This window comes from Amblyomma mixtum, chromosome 7, assembly GCF_055824585.1.
Source record: "Amblyomma mixtum isolate Tamu chromosome 7, ASM5582458v1, whole genome shotgun sequence".
Taxonomy (NCBI): Eukaryota; Metazoa; Arthropoda; class Arachnida; order Ixodida; family Ixodidae; genus Amblyomma; species Amblyomma mixtum.
The window spans coordinates 58005631-58025585 of NC_143018.1; the positions used below are offsets into that span (position 1 = coordinate 58005631).

General features: G+C 49.0%; 1 protein-coding gene across 1 annotated transcript in view; it reads right to left on the minus strand.

Annotated features, from left to right (window-relative positions):
• Positions 1-350: 350 nt before the first annotated feature.
• Positions 351-19955, minus strand: part of LOC149336174 (uncharacterized) — a 148013-nt gene continuing 128408 nt past the window's right edge. Inside the window, exons 7-16 of the mRNA XM_089552686.1 lie at positions 19313-19651; positions 18466-18682; positions 16086-16323; positions 12524-12697; positions 11487-11890; positions 10468-10593; positions 8678-8770; positions 6607-6702; positions 3591-3791; positions 351-2979 (exon numbers count right to left, since the gene is read on the minus strand). Coding sequence (XP_089408812.1) covers positions 2639-2979; positions 3591-3791; positions 6607-6702; positions 8678-8770; positions 10468-10593; positions 11487-11890; positions 12524-12697; positions 16086-16323; positions 18466-18682; positions 19313-19651 — 2229 coding nt within the window. The 3' untranslated portion in view covers positions 351-2638. The remainder of the gene's footprint in view (positions 2980-3590; positions 3792-6606; positions 6703-8677; positions 8771-10467; positions 10594-11486; positions 11891-12523; positions 12698-16085; positions 16324-18465; positions 18683-19312; positions 19652-19955) is intronic.

Below are 19955 nucleotides of genomic sequence, written 5' to 3' on the forward strand. Positions count from 1 at the left end.
AATTTTACAGAGGTAATGAGGATATTTCCTGACTAAACACGGGCTTGCCGAACCTCTACTGTCGTGTTGGTCAGGTCTTCTTCGCCCACGTAAACGTATCACGTGGTGCCAAGTTACAGAGGGCGCCTATGAATAAAACCAAGACGAAAACGAAAGTGTATACAAAAACTCGGACAATAAGGAATGCATGTAACTGACACAAAAGGGCCACGACATTGAAAACGGTTGATATTGCAAGCGCAGTTCAGGTATAGCTGCGGTGTATTTTAAAGCCGGACTGCACAGAATTCAGCAGGTAAGGACAACCTTGGGTCACTTGTGACAGAACAAGGGGAAACAACACCCTGCACGACGCACATAATACCTTTGACATTCCCTCTTCCGCTACTCATGTTCCATTTTTTTTTGCTGCTTTTGCTTGAGCATAATACATTTTTTGGCGTTTACCTTGGCACATCATGTGCTCGGATAAATTGTGCTGGTCGCCCACTGCCTCTTTCTCACATTTCCCCGTGCACCCTGTTCATAGTACAGCTAGCTATGTTGGACACGATGCCTACGCGGTAACACCGCTGACGACGCAAATACTTATTAATAACGTGGCTGATGCGCGCTAAGAATAGTACGTATAACTACTACCTTTTAACTCTATTTCAGTTTTTTATACTGTGGACCATCTATACCACAAACCACAGTCGTTAAGGCGCGTATTGCGTTAGGTTTAGCCACCTTTCTGTGTGGCGTGTTTACTAATAGCTCCGCATCTCGTCCACATTCGACGTGCAGCAGGCGTACCGAAATTTCTGGGCCTTGGGAAGAAAAAAAAACGTAAATTGCTGTCACAGGCACGCCAAATCTCAGGCATTTTCGCGGAAACAACGTCCACAAGGAATTAGTGAAGGGCTCAGCGCCGTCTTAAATGACGAGGAAACATCGCTGGCGGGAAAGGCAAGGCTGAAAGGATGCGCTTACAAAGTAACCTTAAACACCACACACGTTGCAAGAGTTTCTGCGAGACACGTGGCACAGTTTCTCCCTTGAGATGGCCGGTGCACCACTTGGAGGTGTGAGATAGCACGCACACACACGCACACACATACACACGATTGATATAGACGCCGGGAACAAAAATGGCGCCGACACGGGTGCGCGCTGGTTCGACGCCGGTAAGCTGCGCGTAGCAAATCTTCCCAGAACACAACGCAGGTAGGTACGACATTGGAGGACGATGAAAATAGGACGCACGAAGGACAGGAATCGCAGCCCCTGAGACTTGTCCTAGCCACGTGTGCCTGTGCGAGCCAGTTGCAGTCTGCTGAGGCTTGGTAGATTCCGCATCGTCCGAGCGGGAAGCTGGACTGAAGCCACAAGTCGAGTCAAACGGCAGAAGTTGATGCTACTCTCCCCAAACAGAGGTTAGCCGCCTCCCATTGCTGACGTGCTCCGTCACGTGTCCTGTCCTGACCGACGTCTCTGGTCGAATGTATTTCCGGAGTATTTTGTATGGCAGCTACGCAGCTCGTGCAGAGTGTATGGCGGGAACGGAGACATCTTTTCGTGCAGAAGGCGACATATATAGTCTAAAATTTTCTGAGTAAACGACGCGAATTTACTACGAGTGACACTACGGGATTCTGTTTCAACAGCTTCGAACTTTGCAAACAGACTGACATGTCTTCCGTTGCGACTGGTCACGTGATGCTTCATTTTTCGTACTCTCTAAGTGAATTTATTTTTTATTTCTGTCTTGTTCTACCTACTTCCTGCGTAAAAGCCCCGACATAACTGACATTTCCGAACAAGCCCAAGTGTAGCTACCCTTTTGAATACGGTAGTTTTCTTGGTCGCCAATAATGACATTGCCATAGAAAGCAAAATCACGTAAGCTTGTATCTTCAGCAACAAAGTAATACGACGAAAAGGCAATCTTGTATCTGATGTGCGAGTCTTCATTTATAAAAAGTTAGTTGTGCTCCTCCAGAACGTGAGGCTACCATCTACCCAGCAAATGCCATGACCCAAACGCCATTTCTGTTCTGAGCCTGCATGCCTAGGAAACGAAAAGTGACACGTGTGAAAGTCTGGGGAAAGACAAACTTTGAAAAGAACCGGCAACGGCGCTGCGTCTTAACTCTCCTGAAGAACTCAACTTCTTTCGACCTTTCAGAAAACCCAGTCGTACAACGAACTTCTTCTCAACAACGAACTTTTAACTGCGCATCTTATAAACGACGTGTAGGCCTTCGTGGTTGCCTCAAGACGAAGCCATTCTGCGCAATGGTGTGCAATGGTTGCGAAGATCTCCCCTAAGAGAACAGCAAATGCTTTTGGTCTTGTCATACAGCTCGGACAGGCAACAGACGTGCAGCCAGGTCTCCAGTGACGCCCTCTGGCCCGTCCTCGTGGCCACCTGTTGTCTGCCATCAGCGTGACGAAGCCTTGGCAGCAAGAACGCTGGAACACTGTCCCCGTTAACGAAAAAAAAAAAAACTCCTAGCTCCGTCCGTTCTTGCGAAAGAAACTCAGGGATTGGCCGAGAATGTCACAGCTGCGGAGGACAACGCAGCGTGTCCATCTGGACTGGGACCCTGACTGAACCATGACGTGTGCGTTCCCCCGCTGAGAACGACGTCTTCATTCACGGCGAGTCGTCGTCGTCATCGTCGTCCTCGTCGCCGTTGCCGCGAGGCCCCGACGCCGAGGCCGGCCCCGCGGGCGTCTGGAGCGCGTACCAGGCGAGCGTGAGGCGGCTGAGCTCGAGTCGGTCCAGCTGCACGAGGGCGGCGCCCAGCGGCTGGTTGTGGTCGAAGCCGCGGGCGCGCTCCCACACGGTGACCAGCAGCGAGCGGCCGAGCACGTCGGCGGCTGTGTACTTGAGCGTCTGGCGGTACTGCGGCTCGCACGAGTGGCGCACCACCCGGGTCTTGCGCTTCTGCATCTGGCGATCGCCCTCCTTCAGGTACGTCTTCACGTAGGTGTCTGCGGAAAGAAAGAAATCCCACTGACGCGGCGGTTGGGGAAGGGCAACGAGAAAAACTCTGCTACGCTGAGACGTCACATATAACATAACATAACATAACATAACATAACATAACATAACATAACATAACATAACATAACATAACGTAACATAACGTAACATAACGTAACATAACATAACATAACATAACATAACATAACATAACATAAGATAACATAACATAATATAACATAATGTAATGTAACGTAACGTAACATAACATAACATAACAATATGCAACTCTTGCACATGGTTATGTTCGAGTGTTTGGGCTAGGCGTGTGAGGAATGTGCCCATCTGTCGTTCGAGGCAATAGAAAGTTGCTCGGCGAGTGTTGTGAGTTTGGCTGCGAGGCGTGCCTATAGGACTACAAATTTAGGGCCAAATTTGGCTTCCAAATTCTTGAGATCGGCCTGGTAATCGTCGGTTGTGTGTGAAGTGCGTTTCATATTAGCAGTAGATGGCAGATGCTTGCAGGACTAATGTAGTAAACTCCGAGACTGGTCATTCTTGGGAAGGTCACACAGAGGTAAAGAGCGCTGTTATTTAAAAAAAAAATATATGTACTCACCGGGCGGAGTTCCTCCCGACCCAAGAGGCAGGCCCCTGGCGCAGACCACCTCCACTTCCAGCTGGCCCTTGGTCATGATGAAGCCCAGCTTTAGCTCGCCGAGGCGCGCCAGGTCCCGCCTCGAGTTCTTCTGGCCAGGCCCCACCTCCTGGGGACAACGCTCCGAGCTGGAGCTGCTGTCGCCGCCGTCGCCTCCTCCACCTGCGATGCAGCGGTCGCACCACGTGGGGAACTTTCATTTGCTTTGGGGAACCACATCACGTGCCTCCAGACCATTCACGGCTCCAATAGCGGCGACACCTGTCGGTATTTACCTTAGAACTTTTTCCTGCTACGGCGTCACATTTTATTTAGAGCGGACCGTCCTCATTATGAAGAAGCCTCATCATGTCAGCGCAGGGGTTATGAGCAGTTATAAGGATAACCAAATTTCGTTATACGGTTTTCGGCATTTTGCCAAATACCGATAACTTCAGTGGGCCTGTATTCAATTAGGCAGGACAAAGACTAACCCGGGACATCCTCATGAACGCGACGCAACCAGCAGCTGTTCATTTAAAAATGAAACCAGCTCTTTATCGCGTAAGCTCTTGTAACAAGCTCATGTTTCGTCCTTTTAATGAGCGCGCTTTCTTTTAAAGAGTGCCCTAGAGGATGGCTTATTTCTTTTTTACTACTTTCTGTTTAGAGTATAGGTGTGGACATAAAATCACACGAATTAACAATCACACTTGACAGCTGCCCGTAGATCCACGGAAATGTCCTGCACAGCGCAATCTTGAGAGTCATATACACCGAAACTCAGGTTTAGGTTTAGCTTTATGGGGCTTTAACGTCCCAAAGCGACTCAGGCTATGAGGGACGCCGTAGTGAAGGGCTCCGGAAATTTCGACCACCTGGGGTTCTTTAACCCTTTAACGTGACGTACACTGACATTGCACATTACATGGGCGTCTAGAATTCACAGTCACGTCTTCGACTTTCCGAGCATATTATTATGGGGTTAGCTGGGGGTTGCGAGAGGTACGGGGATCGATACCCCGCTCGTCCACCAAATATGACGGGGTTAGCTCAGCAGCAGGCGCGACAGGCGGCAGTCGGAAGGCACACCAAAACCAAGTCACCCCAAGCACTAGCTGCAGCGTCCTCGTCGTCGTCAACTGCACAGCGTCAAAACAACGTCCTTTTCTCCTCGCGACTGTGCACCGTAACAATATTCAGCACCTTGAAGCAATACAGTTCTAACTGATGTAAAAGGGAAACAGGAACGTCCACTAAGTGTAGTTATTAGAAGGTTCAAAAGATGCTTCGGTTCCATCGAAACGTCTTTTATCTCTCCGAAGCGTTGGTGTTTCCTTTTCGCAATGTATTATTTCCCGATCAGTCGTGACGTCCTCAGACCTTAGACGTCATTCCAGAGTCGTCACTGAACTGTACTAGACGGGGTACAGCAATGTTCTATGCAACCGAAAATGCCTATCCTTAGGGGAAAAGAATCCCTATTTTAGTTACTTTTCCTCTGCACGATTTTGGGAAGTCGGTGCAATTTTCTCTTAGTTGTTGCAAATACTTTTCGATGTAAGTAGTCATCGTAGCATGTGATGAATAGTTAATGACAGAGAGGAGTATAGAAAGCAGGGGTGAGCCACAAGAAAAGCTGGACACTGTCGTAACCTACAGCATCGTGTTAAACAAAAAACGTTGTTAGGAACGCAATTCTTAACAAAGGCAAAGAAAACATGCATGGAAATGACTAGCGCGAACTCGCATCTCTTACATGTATGACACTCGAGCTAGTGCCAGCTCGGCATGATTACTGTCGATCCATCATACTCGTCAGCCCCCTAGCGTCGGGAAGTGTAAAAAAAAAACTATGTTAAAGGTGAAACATAGGATAGGCCGCCACTGTCCCTAAGGCAACAACAACCACAAGGGAAGTTATGAGTCATCAAAGTGCGCTTAAGGTGCTCAGCGGCACAGCATATCGCTTAAGCAATGGCACCGTCAGAAATGCGCCTCTGCAGACAGTGCAGACACGAACCTTAAGAACCCGATACATTGGAAAGCGCGATTGCAACAGGCGAAGTGGAACCGCCAATTTTTCTCTCCAGCAATGTTCGCTTGACAAAACTCGTCGGAAGAGTGAGTGCTGTCTTATGCTTAGTAATTTATCGAAAAACCAAGCGACGTCAGTGCGAACCCGCGGTCGGAGACGAAACAGCACGATTGGGCTCAGTGCTGATCACAATGCACTCTAAGCATGAAGGAGTAAAAATGGAGGGAAAAAGAAAGAAAGAACAAAAATGTCAGCTTTAATGCCATTAAGACGTGCGAAAGCTCTTGATTTGGAATTAGCTTGACTATGCCTAAACACAGCCTTAACTGGTCATTCGAATTCGGTTGACTGTTGCTTAGACATTGCCTTACATTGTCCTGCAAGACAACTTCTTTTAACGCGAAAACCTTTAATGGCTCATTTTCCCGTCCGTCCGTCCGGCGTTACATCCAGCGCCTGGGGTGACTCATCGACGAACGCAGCTGCCAGAATGTGACGTCGTCTTCGTCGACAGGTGGAGCTGTCGGCGTCGAGCGCTGCTCCGTCGTCAGTCGGTGTGCGGCAGCTAGTGGAGGAGAATGGCTCCCAAGCGGTGCAGCGATTCCGTGGCAGGTGGTTCGGCTCAGCAGAGGAAGGGCGACTCTCCGAACACAAAATGGCGAAAGATCAAAGAAACTTTAGTATTACGTGACCTTCCCTTAGCCACACCGTATCCAAATCATTTTATCTAAAAAAATCAAAGGTCGAGGCTTCAGAGACCCATCGGCCTTTCCTGGGTTGCTAGCGAAGTACTACGCGTTCGCTCTAAAAAGCAACGGTGTTGTTTAGCAAACACATGCATCCGCTAGCTATCTCACGCACTCCTATCAACGTTGCTCTTAACTCGTGAAATCAGTGCCAGCTAAACCGGTACCCAAGTTGTCGGGACCATGGTGGAGTCCTTCCGCATACGCTGCTTACCTTTGTTGACGGGGACTTGGTTGACCCTCTCGTCCGACTTGAGGCTGACGGCGCGCGACAGCTTCCGCCGGGGCAGGGATCGCCTCTCGTCCATTGCTGTGCAAGGAGAGCAATGGCGACAGGTTATCCGTTTGGGAGCGCTAGAACTCCAAACCCGCGGAGCGCCGAACTCCAAAAGAACTGCTCTGCTTCATATGCCAATCTAGAACACTTATAGTGCTAGCACTAAAACCCTCAGTCTCAGATTTCGCCGATGTTTGTCTGTCCAAAGCCTCTCTAGTCCCACACAGGCCTTACAGGGGGCTGCACCTGCCATCGTAGGGCAGTGGCGCATCGCTTAACCGCCGCACCACTGCGCCAGGAGTGATATGGGGACTCCCAGGGATCCATGACTGTTAAGTAGAGAATTACCAATTTCGGAGATATGGGCATTAATTAATCCATTAAGTCATACCCTTAAGGGTATGACTTAAGTCCCATTTCGCCGATCTTTGTCTCAAGCCTGCTTGACCTTGAAACAGCCTCGAACTGACACCGAAGTAAAAATTGTGAGGACACTTTGGCAACTAAAGTGATGAGAGGCGAAAGCCGAGGACACTATGTCGTGACGACTTCCGGTGGATGTGACGTCACACCGTTCCCGTGGCTATATTGATACCCGAATTATACATCTTTCGGGGATCTTAAGTGTAAATAACGCTTAATTACACATTTCTCTATCTAATTTGACACAAATCCGACGTTTTTCCGAGCATTTTTGGACAATTTTCACTATGCTGTGACGACTTCTGGTTGATCTGACGTCACACCATTCCCGTGCTGTATCGACGTCCGCGCTTGAACAACCTTGAACAAAAAGTGTCATGCGTGAACGGGAAGAGTTAAAGTTGAGTCTGTGATTAGAAAAATCGAATTACACGTAATCTCAGAAAAGAGAATACGGCTGCTTAACGTTAAATCCGAAAGCCAAGCAGTTGAGGCCAAGAAAGGATTAAGTTGTTCTGGCACTGTGACTGGTAGTAGTATATGATGGTAATATGAAGCGCGCAGCGAGGTTATGGATTGATGCAAACATGGCAGCAAAGTGAGAGTGTTGATGGCTGTGTATTATCGGATGCGTATTCGAACCTACTGGGCACAAAAAACTTCGCGCGGCAATTTTAGAGCTATTTTCGAGTTCCCCTGCATTTCTGTACTGTTCCTGAAGATAACCCAGCGAACTAGCCCGTTAGTTCGTAGTAATTTAGATAAGGCGGCAAAATGAACTCACAGTCTATGTTTGTCGCTATTCAACTCCATCTGTTTAGCGAAATATATCTTAGTTGCAAGCCAACGATTTGGTGAGGTCTTTTATGATTACACTAGCGTTTAGCTGGTTGCATCGAAAATAGCAGCCAATTTGCTATACTTGATAAGTATTTTTTTTACTTGCACATTGTGCCTAAGGTCATCACCACCATCATCATCAGCCTGACTACGCCCACTGCAGGGCAGAGGCCTCTCCCATGTCTCTCCAATTAACCCTGTCCTTCGCCAGTAGCGGCCACCGTATTCCCGCAAATTTCTTGACCTCATCGCCCACCTGGCTTTCTGCCGGCCCGTGCTACGCCTGCCTTCTCTTGGAATCCACTCCGTTACCGTTAAGGACCAGCGGTTATCTTGCCTTCGCATTACATGCCCTGCCCAAGCCCATTTCTTCCTCTTGATTTCGACTAGGCTTTCATTAACCCGCGTTCGTTCTCTTACCCACTCCGCCCGCTTCCGATCTCTTAACTTTACACCTATCAATTTTCTTTCCATAGCTCGCTGCGTTGTCCTTAACTTAAGCTGAACCCTCTTTGTTAGCCTCCACGTTTCTGCCCCACAGGTGAGTACCGGTAGGATACAGCTGTTGTATACTTTTCTCTTGCAGGACATTGGTAAACTGCCATTCATGATCATGAAGAATAAGCAGTTGCAGGAGCAACCTGTTTCGTGCAGCCACTGGTGGTGTAAAGAAGAACGGGAAGGGCGGCACCCAGCCCCGCAGAACTTGCGCGCTAATCATTGCAGCCAACCCCCGCACACTCACCGGCGGTGTCGGGAAGGTTGACATTTCGGCGAACCTTGAAGCTGGCACTCTTGGCCCTCTCCGGGGTTTGTGTAGGCGAAGACGTGTACAGCTCTGCGAATGATCGATCCGACTAAGATTGCGATGTCACTTCTCAAATGGCTAAAACGATTTGCTTAAAACATAGTGACTGGCTGGTTGGTTCTGCATACTGGAAAATTGCAGCGCAGCAGTAACAAGGACGAGACGAGACGAGGGTTGTTAGTCAGCGCTTGTGTTTGCGTTCTTCTCGTCTCGTACTTGTTACTGCTGCGCTGCAATTTGCCAATAGGCTAAAACGAAGACATTTTTTTTTTGTCCCTCTTACTGCATGTAATGTAAAACGGTTGCTCGCGTAACCACTTGGAAACAGCATTTCATTCTTCAATTTCGATGACAGGTAATGTGAGTCAGTGGGTGTGTTTAAAGAACGTCGAACTTTTTAGCACAGTTCCAAATTTTTTCTCTGTGCAATACCTATTTCGGCGCACTTAGGCGCATTAAAAATTGTTAGAATAAGCGCCGACGAGACTGGGTTTTTGAAACTGTGACATGTTCTCAGTATGAAAGACCGGGGGTTAGGCATACAAGCAGCACAACCAGACTGAAGAAACGGATTGCGGATTCAAATTACGGATTTATTACGATAGGCCTATCAGAGATACAGAATAAGAAGTCTTTCGCGTAAAACTGGGGGACAGCTACACTTGCGATAGATAAGAGAGATAAGTGAGCCTCTGGTCTTCCGGTGTCCGGCATACTTATGTCGCGTCATTCAGATAACATTGAAAAAATAATTATCTCGGCCGAACCGCACCTTTCTTGAGGCTCAAATTTCGCCAGCGGTAGTATTCGGCGGTCACTTTTGTGTTAGACTACGTTTAGGCCGCCTATATGCCTGAATTGGTGAGAATTAATAGAACGTCCTCATCGTACGCGGCGACGACGGACCGGAAAAGACGGTTTTCCTAACAGTTTTGCAGGTAGCGCCAGCTATTTGCGGCGGCAGAATGACAAAAGAAGAACGCGAGACGCAAAACGAAGAGCGCTTCCCAATTTCTTGGAGGCGAAAGATGGCGTTGCCTGTACAGCGGTCGCGAAACTATCTGCTTTGGTACGGGATCATCGTATATGGTGCGGACTTTAGAATAATTCTCAGCGATTTAGGCATGTACTCTACCAAACTGTAGTATAACAGAGTGTATATCTTGTTCTTTAGGTTGTTAATTTGGTTAGGCTTTGTTCCCTGCATTGCATCCACTGATTCGTTGCTTATACAATTTCATTGATATTATTATGGGAGGTCCCGCCTGTGGTCTTGTACCACGGGACCTCTTGTGTATTTCGTGTGTGATTTGTTCTAAACGCTCAGTAAACTTTCAACTTCAGCTGACCGCCAATGCCACTACTATGCGAAGTTTGAGCGGGAGCAAGCCAATGTTTTGTACAAGAAAATTTTTCTTAGGTTTTTCTCTGAACAACGCAAAACCTACTAGATTAAGCAAGCACAGCTATCAGAGCTTTACAGCTACTTGCCCTGCCGTAGAGAAAGGTCGAACTAGGTGCCCTACAGTTTATCGTTGTCTTCAAAGAACGTGACACAAACCTCATATGATGCCTTGATCTTCTATACCTCGTTTATTGGCTTTGCCCGAACACCTTTACATTGCCTTATTTTCCTGTTCATTGGGGGTTCCCGCTGATAAAGTTTCTAGATAAGTCCGTTTTGTCCCAGTCCGCGGGGATAACCGTGTCCCGTTCCCAGGGCGTACCGGGCAGGCTGTCCTGGGCGAGGAGTTGCCGGTTGCGTCCCCCTCCCGAGGACACCGAGTAGACGGACGGCGCGGAGGACTTTCGCTCCACGGGGTTGCCCTGCCAGGCATCGTCCGGGTGCAGCACTGGGGGGTGGAGAGCAGCAGGGAAACGAACGACAGTTCATTGAAGAAATACCTTTTCAGGGACTCGCATATTTCAGGAAAAGCGTTTAAATGGCCAGCGCGTCAGCGCACGAGCAAAATGTCTGTGAACTAATGAAATGAGCTGGCGTGATATTTTCTGGATTGCTCTTTAGTCTCTTAATTCGGGTTATTAAAAGATCCTGAAAGCTCTCTTGATTTGTTATTGCTCAGTTAAAACTTTATTCTATTTTGTGTTTAACATGTATACGCGCTTCAGTACAGCCTTTCTGCAGAATGCGCTGTGCCGTTTCGTTCTTTTTAAATTTGCATCTCTTTTAACCAAGCTGCTTTATGTACTTCTCGTTCTTGAAATCACTGTAAATAGAATCATAAAGCGCACTATTAAAGGTATGCTTTTAATACAATACATGTGTGCATTTTACATGTCCAAGCTACAAAAAAGATATCAACAGAATTAGTTTGGTTTGCTTATTGGGATTTAATGTCCCAAAGTAGCCCAGGGTATGAGGGACACCATAGTGAACGGCTCCGGAAATTTAGACCACATGGGGTTCTTTTACGTGCACTGACATCGCACAGTGCACGGGCCTCTAGAATTTCGCCTCCATCGAAATTCAACAGCCGCGGCCGGGATCGAACCCGTGTCTTTCGGGTCAGCTGCCGAGTGCCATAACCACATCGGCTATACCATGCTGAATACGCCAGTTCTCGTCCGATGAACAGAATTGATATTACATCATATTTATATTATATCAATTCATATCATATTTTTTATTTATTATAAAAATAAAAAGGGCTTAAACAAGGCACTTTCCATCTCTGGTCCCTCTTCGCGCCGACAAACTGACCCGCACCGAGAGAGAGACGCTTACGCATAGAGTCCATGGACGAACTCCTGATGAGGTCATCTGGCGGCAGTTCCTGGGATCGGCTGCGGCTGCTGCCGGCTCCCCTCGACAGAGGGAGCCACTCGGGCATGTCTCTGAGCGGTGAGCGGCCCAGCGGGAGTTGTACTTCGCCCAAGAAGGCGTTCGAGCCGACGGGCCGGTGGTCCCAGACGGTCAGGTCCAGGAACAGACCGTCCAGGGACTCGAGCGCGCGGAACACGAACGTCTTGTTCCACTCGGGGTTGGCCACAGGTTCCGAGATGGGCGTCTTCATGGCGGGCCCGCGCAGACCCGAGCTGGGATCGTGCAGCCGCAGCTTGACGTAGGAGCGCCGAGGGGGTAGACCTCGGGCACCCAACACCGTCACCTCGAGGTCGGTACCGTCGTACCTGCGTCGGACAGCCGCGACACTGACAAGTTAGGCCGTTTCGTCGGATGGGAACAACTCCACTATCTTTGCAAAGAACAGCATTAAACGATGAATTGACTTCACTGGAATCACTTTCACACAGCGCAAAAAGACAACGGACAAAGCGCTCGTGTTTTCTAGGCTCTTACTTCATCCGTTGTCTTTTTCCGTTGTAGGAACACGGAGGCGTACCAACACACCCGCTTTCCTTTAAGAATCCGAGGAAACCAAGAAGTGCCTGCTATCTAACGGCGCCCAACGTTCTTTGGATCATGGATATGGAAAATGTTGACAGGTTCTTGTACACTTAAGTGTAAACACAGAACCACAAGCGTTTCATCTAATTTCCGGCTAACTCCGTCACTGTCCGCCATTTTACTCCATGCAACTATGATAGCTGAACATACGGGTTCTGGTCGAAGCAACGAATACCCCAGCAGAGCATTACCCACTCAAAGTTAAGCGTGGATACACGTTAAATGAGCCGCAAATTTCGTCCTCCCCGGGGTAGGTACATCTACCTGACAGCCCAAAAAGGTGGCTGGAAGATATACTGTTTGGTGGTGCGTCATGTGGTATTGCGTGTGAAGCTAGAAGGTGGGCGGGTTCGTACCACAGGCGGACGCCCAGCTCCCCCTGGACGTGCGCCTTGTTGCAGATCTCGTCGGGCGTCTTGGGCAGCTTGCGGCGCGTGGCCGACCCTTCGCCGCCGCCGCCGCCGATGGAGCACGTGGACGACTTGCGCGACGGGATGTTGCCCGTGGAGGCGCGCAGCTCACGGTTGCTCCTGCGGACGACGCCACGGGAGATTAGTTTAATTGACCTGCTGACTGTAATGGCTCAAAAGAAGACATTAGACGGGGGGGACCAAACGTACAGCGAGGTACAAAAGTGTTAACGCAATAATACAGGAAAACGCTCGCAGGCTGCAAATTAGTGCTGCGTCTGAAACGCAGTAGGTACCTTCCTGTAGCCTCCTTCTTGTGAATACAAGGTCATTGCTCTTTCTGTCTGAGCAGTATTGTACTGCTGCTTGTGCCGCATGACGTGGATTAGTGAGGCGGGCTCCCATTGAAGCGTGTGCATCACAGAGCTAGATTTGCAGGCTACGTTGCACTGTTTCACGATGTTCGGCATGCGAGGAGGCGCACCTGAGCACAGGTGCCGGCTTACCGTTGCACAGGTGCGCTGTGCACCTGTGCAGACGGCCGGGCAACCAAAAGCGATTCAGGTCACCGGATATGAGAAAGTGAAAATATGACCGTGTAGGGCATTTCAAGCGTTAAAAGGTTTGCAAGGTAAAAAAAAAACATCTCTGTGGACGGTTACCACTGTGTAACAAGTGATTCAATGACAGCTGCTTGCGGTGGGGGGGGGGGGGGGGGGATATGTATTTATTTATTCGTTATCACTGGTCGTGTGGTATAGTGAGCGTGGAGTCACTATGGCGGTCACTTTGATGCAGTGACGTCACGCGTGACATCACTACATGTTGACCAATCAGCGTGGCACTATGTTGCGCCAACGCCACAACCAGGAAGCCTGCCCATAACAGCTGGCGTTATGCAATAAAGAAGAATAAAAACTAAGAGCTGCACCTGTAGCCAACAAGAAGTAAGCAAAAAACAAAACAGCTAGTTTGGGGTACATGAATTCACGAGGGAATGATCCAGAGAAAAAACTTCTCAGTAAGAAGTTACTTTCCTAAAAAGTGACGTCATCGTGCACGTGGCCGGCTGGCTTCTTTAGCAGGTGTTGCGACAGAGAGCATAAAGACGTGCTTTGCTGTGGACGAGCCATGGATCACAAAAACGCCCGTTAACAAAGCAAAAAAAAAAAGATATGTAACCAACTCGCCACACGGCATAGCTCTTTGCACCACACTGTCATCAATCGCTATCGCGTTTAAGCCACTTAAGGAAAAAGAAACTGCATGGAAAAGCTACTTCTGGGAAACAAGCCTCGCCGAAGTGGAGAGCTTCGAGTAGTCTCGCCTCGACCATCCGAGTGACATATATTATGCGATCACGATTTTATTGTCTCGTGACCGATATCACGCTGTCTGGTCTCTCATGTCCTCACTTTGTCTCTCCCATGTCCGGTAACTCTAATGCAAAAGCACTACTTCATCAGCAAAGCTCAAAAACCCAGGGTATGTGTGAAGCCTCAATCTTCGACCTTTGACTCTGATATTTGGCCTTGACGGTGACCTTGACCTTTGACCTTGAACTTTGACCTTGAACTTTTACCTTGATATTGCATGCGGTTACCTTTGAGGCGATATTGTCTGAAATGTTTTTCGCACGTCCTACTCGGTTTTTGCCCGTCCATCCGCACAGGCGCACAGTAGCGCTCCTGTAAAAAGGCGGTGCATGCTCTGCACATGTGCCCATCCTGTGCACGGACGCGCCTGTGCGGACACCGACCAACGTGACACGGGGTCAGTGTCCCTCTTAAGACTAGCCCTGTAGTATTATGTACACTTCATCGGAAGCCACTGTATCCAATACAGGCCTAAGTTCAGATGCAGGAGAGAGAAGCACCTATGTATTTGCAACCGTAGATGGGCATTTATGAGATCTCCACAAACCACATGGGGCAGCCGGCACAACTTCATATACGCTGTCATATATATTCGTTTCATTAATAATTCCTAAATCAATGCTTAGCTATAAATGCCGTCATGACATGCAGGAGCATTGAAGCTTTACGGTAGAAAAAATCAGACCCACAGAAAGAAGCGATGGAAGGAAAAAAAAAAAAACGCTCTCCCGTAGTTGCGTGGCGCATTGTGCAGTGCCGTATACTCGACCAAATTTATGACCCCGCGTTTCTAAGCTTCCATTAACTGGGCACCGCACAGTAGTGCAACGCTGCATGGATCGAGTGAACCTTTTGGGACAGCGTAAAGGAGGAGACGGCTCATGGTAAATCAGGTCCAGCGCTACTTCGAAGAAAGCAGTAAAATGTTTAAGTGCCGGAGCCCTTATGACCAACTCGAACGTGGTCGCATCTTTTACCGAGCGAAAGAAGAGTCCGCGGCAGCACCAGGCGCACGTCATTTTATGTTCCTCGTTTGTACAGTGGGTAGTACTCAGCCTGCCGAACACGTCTTGCCGTTGTTGCAATAACGTTATGCTAACAGAGCAGCCGCAACCGCGCCTTGCTGGTGGCAACATCTCGCGCGCAGTTTTCGAACAGAAATATCGATGATATGCTATGCAAGCTAGGGCTTTTAGGTGGATGAGGGGGGGGGGGGGGCAGTCGAAGGTTTGGCGGCCAAGGTAGGGGGCCTCTGAGTGGGCAAATAAGCCCATCACATTAGCACTACAATAAAACTGTTCGGTTCTTACGGTGTCCCCGTTAGTATCACGGCTGGCGAAGTAGCCACTGGATTCAGTCACTGCCCTTAGTAATTCTGGTTTAGGCACTTATTCGTTGCGGCGCTGGTAATATGAGTCCCTTCACTGAAGGCCCCGATGTTAAATCCAGCTGTCACACCTTTTTCGTCAGGGAGCGTAAAACACACCGTTCGGGAAATTTACCATTAGACCCATACTTAAAAATTCGTCACAAAAGGTTCGCATGTGTTATGCACGTATAGATATCATCTCGCCTTCTGAAAACATAAGAGGAACCACCCAGACGTGCTCAAGAGTCGCGCGCTGTCGTCATGGTTCGTATGTGGTGCCCTGCCTGGTAGCCTCTGAAAACTGGGCGTAGGACAGGTCCATAATTACACCCGTCAGTTTTTTAACTTAAATAACTGCTGGACCCTACTTTTTAAAACTGGATTAGACAGACAACCCGTATCGCGACAACGATCCCTGGTTAAAACTTTCCATACTACGATTTCCATAATGCCTCGCTTCCGTATGGTTCACATAGAAACCATACGGAATACGCGTAGTTTTATATGAATCATGAAAACACATACGAATAAGCCTAAACCCACACAGACGCTATGTGACGTCACGCACCTTATATAAAAATCACGTGGAAGCTGTACTGGGAAGGATGTGGAAAGCATACGACTTTACGTATATACTTCATGTCATACGGACTCTGTATTCTCTTAATCCCGTATGAGCGGCTCAAGTGAAACCTGTTAGTAAGGAGGAAAAAGGGAAACCGGGAGAATTAGGGATGGCGGGCAGCCGTCGGCAGCAGCTCACATCTTCCTTCCGGTCTCGACGACCAGCTCGACGCTGTGGGGCGACTTGTCGAGCACGGCGCACACCTCTTCGTAGGAGCGGTCCACGAGCGACGTGCCGTTCCACTCGAGGATGACGTCACCCTGCTGGAGGCCGGCCAGGTCTGCCGACGAGCCGGCCAGCACCCAGGCCACGGCGGCGTACAGGTGGCCGTCGGGGGCCTTCTTGCCACCCATCACACGCATGCCGAATCCGCGCGCTGCGACAGGGGAGGGGAAGGGAGAGAGAGAGAGAGAGCTATGAGTCATTGTACAACTACGACGACTGCTCAGATCATGTGGGGCTGAGCCTGCCGACAAGCCTTCCCTCCACCCAGAGCACCTCTTATAAGAACGCCTTCTTCGAGACCAAACGACGGAAAGTTATGACCACATATGGACCGATAACGTTCTTATTAGGGGGGACACTGGTCTTTGCGACCAAAAAATGACCAAGAAATCGGTTTTCAAAAAGTGACATTCGTGGAATCTCCAGCTATTATTTTCCAACTGTACCAAGTTCTTCCTTCAAGAAATCAGCATTTTGACCACACTATTAAATTCAGATCGTCGTATGAACTGAATTTATGTAGGAGCAGACAATTTAATGACATGAAAATTTTGGACATCTGGCTTTCTTAGTATGTCGATATCTCAACATCTAAGACAGATAGAGATGTCATATTGTTTACTGAGGGAAGCTTAAGGCAAAATGTGTGCAATAATCGAAGCAGATTTGTTCATTCGCACTTCAAAAATTTATAATTTCGCTAAGTTTATTGATGCATTACATTCACGCCTTGAATATTGATATTCCAAGTGTTGTAAAATTACTAATGAGGGTAAAATGGAAAAATGGTTTTGATTATTGCACTCTTTACTCACCATACTACGTAGCCATGGATTAAAAACGATTTTTTTCAGCAGTTCTTTTTGCACTGAGGTACTAATGAATGACTAATTAAAATTGGCTATCTTGGGAACAAACTAATTTATGAGAAAGATAATTTCATTGTTGAAATCAATATAAAAAAACTGAGCAAGGTGGTACAGTTACATTAGGATTGGACTAAAAATAATTAAAATAGGTCTAAGGCAAATAATAGGTCTAGTGTGATCCCGGTGCCACTTTTTCAACAGGTACAAGCTTTTCCCTGGCTTGGCGCTCCGCTTCTGTGGGGTGAAGTCGTTGGGAAAATGAGCGTTTAGTGTCAACTCGTGCACACTAAAACCGAGCTCGCCTTGGCAATTTTTGTCGTTGTTGTCCTCTGTTGGAGTGGCACATACCCACAGTGGGGGATTGGCCAGGGTGCTTTGTACAGTCAAACAGGTGTGAAACATTGACACATTTGTTAGGTAATTTTTGGCCATGCTGCTCTTGCGCAATTAACTTTAGATCTTCTTCATCCTACTTGAGCAGCAGATGAACACAGCAATGCTCTCCTTATAGCTATTCGCCAGAAGGTGATTGAGCGATATCAAAATAGGGACATCTCTGTACCCTTAATTATGAGAGAAACGGCAAAGCTACGATTAAGACGTCATAAACCCCACGAAAACCTCTCTGATAGAGCTAACGCTGCAGAACGCACCAGCAGTTAAGCAAGGAACGGGGAAGAGGAACCTCAATTTTTTGGAAAGAGTAGTTGTTTTGCGCCTTTATCATTGACAGCTGCTGCCTGGGCCTTTGGAGTTGACAGCCAGAATGCAATGTCGTTCGCGCATCTGGTATCAGTGGGGAAGCTCACCAAAACGGGAAAAGGATACGTGTAAAACATAGCCCCAGAAATAAAATGAATTAGCGTTCCTGGAAAATTTAACAACTGCATTTCAGCTCAGTTGGTATTCTGGTGAGAACAATGTTCACTTCTAAGTCGTCTTTCCTAAATAGGTGGTGCAGGTCGTTAAGTGTGCATTTGTGAACTGAAGGCTTATTCGCTGTCTTAAATTCTAACGTGAACTGCAATGTCTCGAAGTTCTTTGTCAGATGGCGCCCCCACTTAGAGTAGCACGAGTCGGAACTTTGCGGGGGGGGGGGGGGGGGGGGGGTAAGGGTTGTACGACAGTACAGTGGTGAGCAGCCTTGTCTAGAGCGCTTGAGCAGTGCGCACTTGGTAACAAAAACCGAAATTAGAGAGCACCCCCTCATTACAGGGCAAAGTTTTCGTCCCTGCTTTGTTTACGAGGCTATCTGGCGCTACTTCCGTGCAAGCGTTGCAGCTGGACCCTAGAGGCTGCCACAAAATCTGGATTTGTTTGCAAGGAAGTGCACCGCCCGAGCGCTCTAGACAAGGCTGCTTACCACTGTACACTTCCCCAACACAGATGTGTATCGTGTCACGTGGGTGAACGCCTGCACTCACTGCGTGCCCCGGTGTCGGCGGGGTCCCTCTGCAGCATCACTCTCTTTCGCAGCGGCGTCGGCGGCGGGCCCTGAGAGTCGACGTCGTCGATGACTATCTTGATGTTGTCCCCTTCGGGGGCCGAGGCCCTCCGCTCGGGTTTGCCCAGCTCCTCGCGTGGCAGGTCCAGCGAGTGAGTGCTGCCCGTGCCGTGGGGGGCGCCCGGAAAGAGGCACAGCTGCGCATGCCCGCGCACACATGGCACGACACGTCACAACTTGACCTCACGATTGCCGATTGGTGGTGTCATCATGACAGCTGCGCACCACTTACTAATCACTCAGGACAATGCTGTTATCTCCAAAACTCTTCCTAATTAGCAGTCGTTTCAAAACATCTCACGCCCGGCACTAAGAGGCGATGGGAGAAACTCCTCACACAGCACTGACAAGGCGTTTCGGTAAGGTTCTCGGCATTTGATCTCGTCATTTCTTCGCGCAAGCCTGAGCTCAATGCAATTTTTTTTTCACTTTTGCGTGCTCTATGCGACTCAGGTGAGCGCGAATGTAGTTTCACTGTTCTATATGGTTCATTTCACCTTTCACCTATTCTTTTATTCCTTTTTGTCCTCCTTTTCCACTCTCTGCCTTCACCCTCACATGGAGTAAATGCCAGGTTAGCTACTCTAGGCACAGCTCTTCTGTATTCATTTAAATCTCTCTCTCTATCTTCGTTTAAAGCAGTGAAAATGAACGAGACGGTACAACTCGTTCATGTATAGTATGTTCAGGTATTTTTTTTGAGAGACACGTGTGTTCGATACGATTCGACTTGAGCGTTCGATTCGATTCGAGGATGGGCGGCCCACCTGGTTCTCCGGTATGGGCATGCGCGGCAGGGCGCTGCCCGTCGAGCACCGGCGCACTTCCTCGTAGAGGCCCACCGACGGGGGCGGCAGCCCGATGGCGTCCACCGTCACGCTCGGGATGCTGCGGCGCTCGTCCGGCGAGCTCTCGGGAGCCCCGCGGCCGCCGCTTAGGTCGCTCACGTCCGAGCTCTCCGAGCTATAGCGCGTCAGCACGCCCAGCCGACCACCGCCGCGCTGGGAGGAGTGCGGGGGCGCGCAGCCACCGTCCGCCTCCAGACTGTCCAGCGCCGACGACGAGGAGGTGTTGCTGCGCCACTCGTTGCCCTCGGAGTCTTCCTCCTGCCGCAAAACAAGTGGCGCTCGAGTCGAATCGATGCGACACGCCAGAACTCGAGTCGAATCGAAATTGACGATGCGTTCGATCCTGCCGCAGAACAAGTGGCGCTCTCGGTTTATCGAGTCGCTCGATGCGACACGCCAGGTCTCGAGTCGAATCGGAATTGACGATGCGCTACGGCGATCGACAATGTGCAGGCTGCCAAACATCGAATAGAGACACTCCCTAAAACAATGTGTGGGCACGGGAGCAAGAGCTTGGAGAGCCTCTCTCAGTCTCTGAAGTCAACCTGGCGCGGCCTGGCAA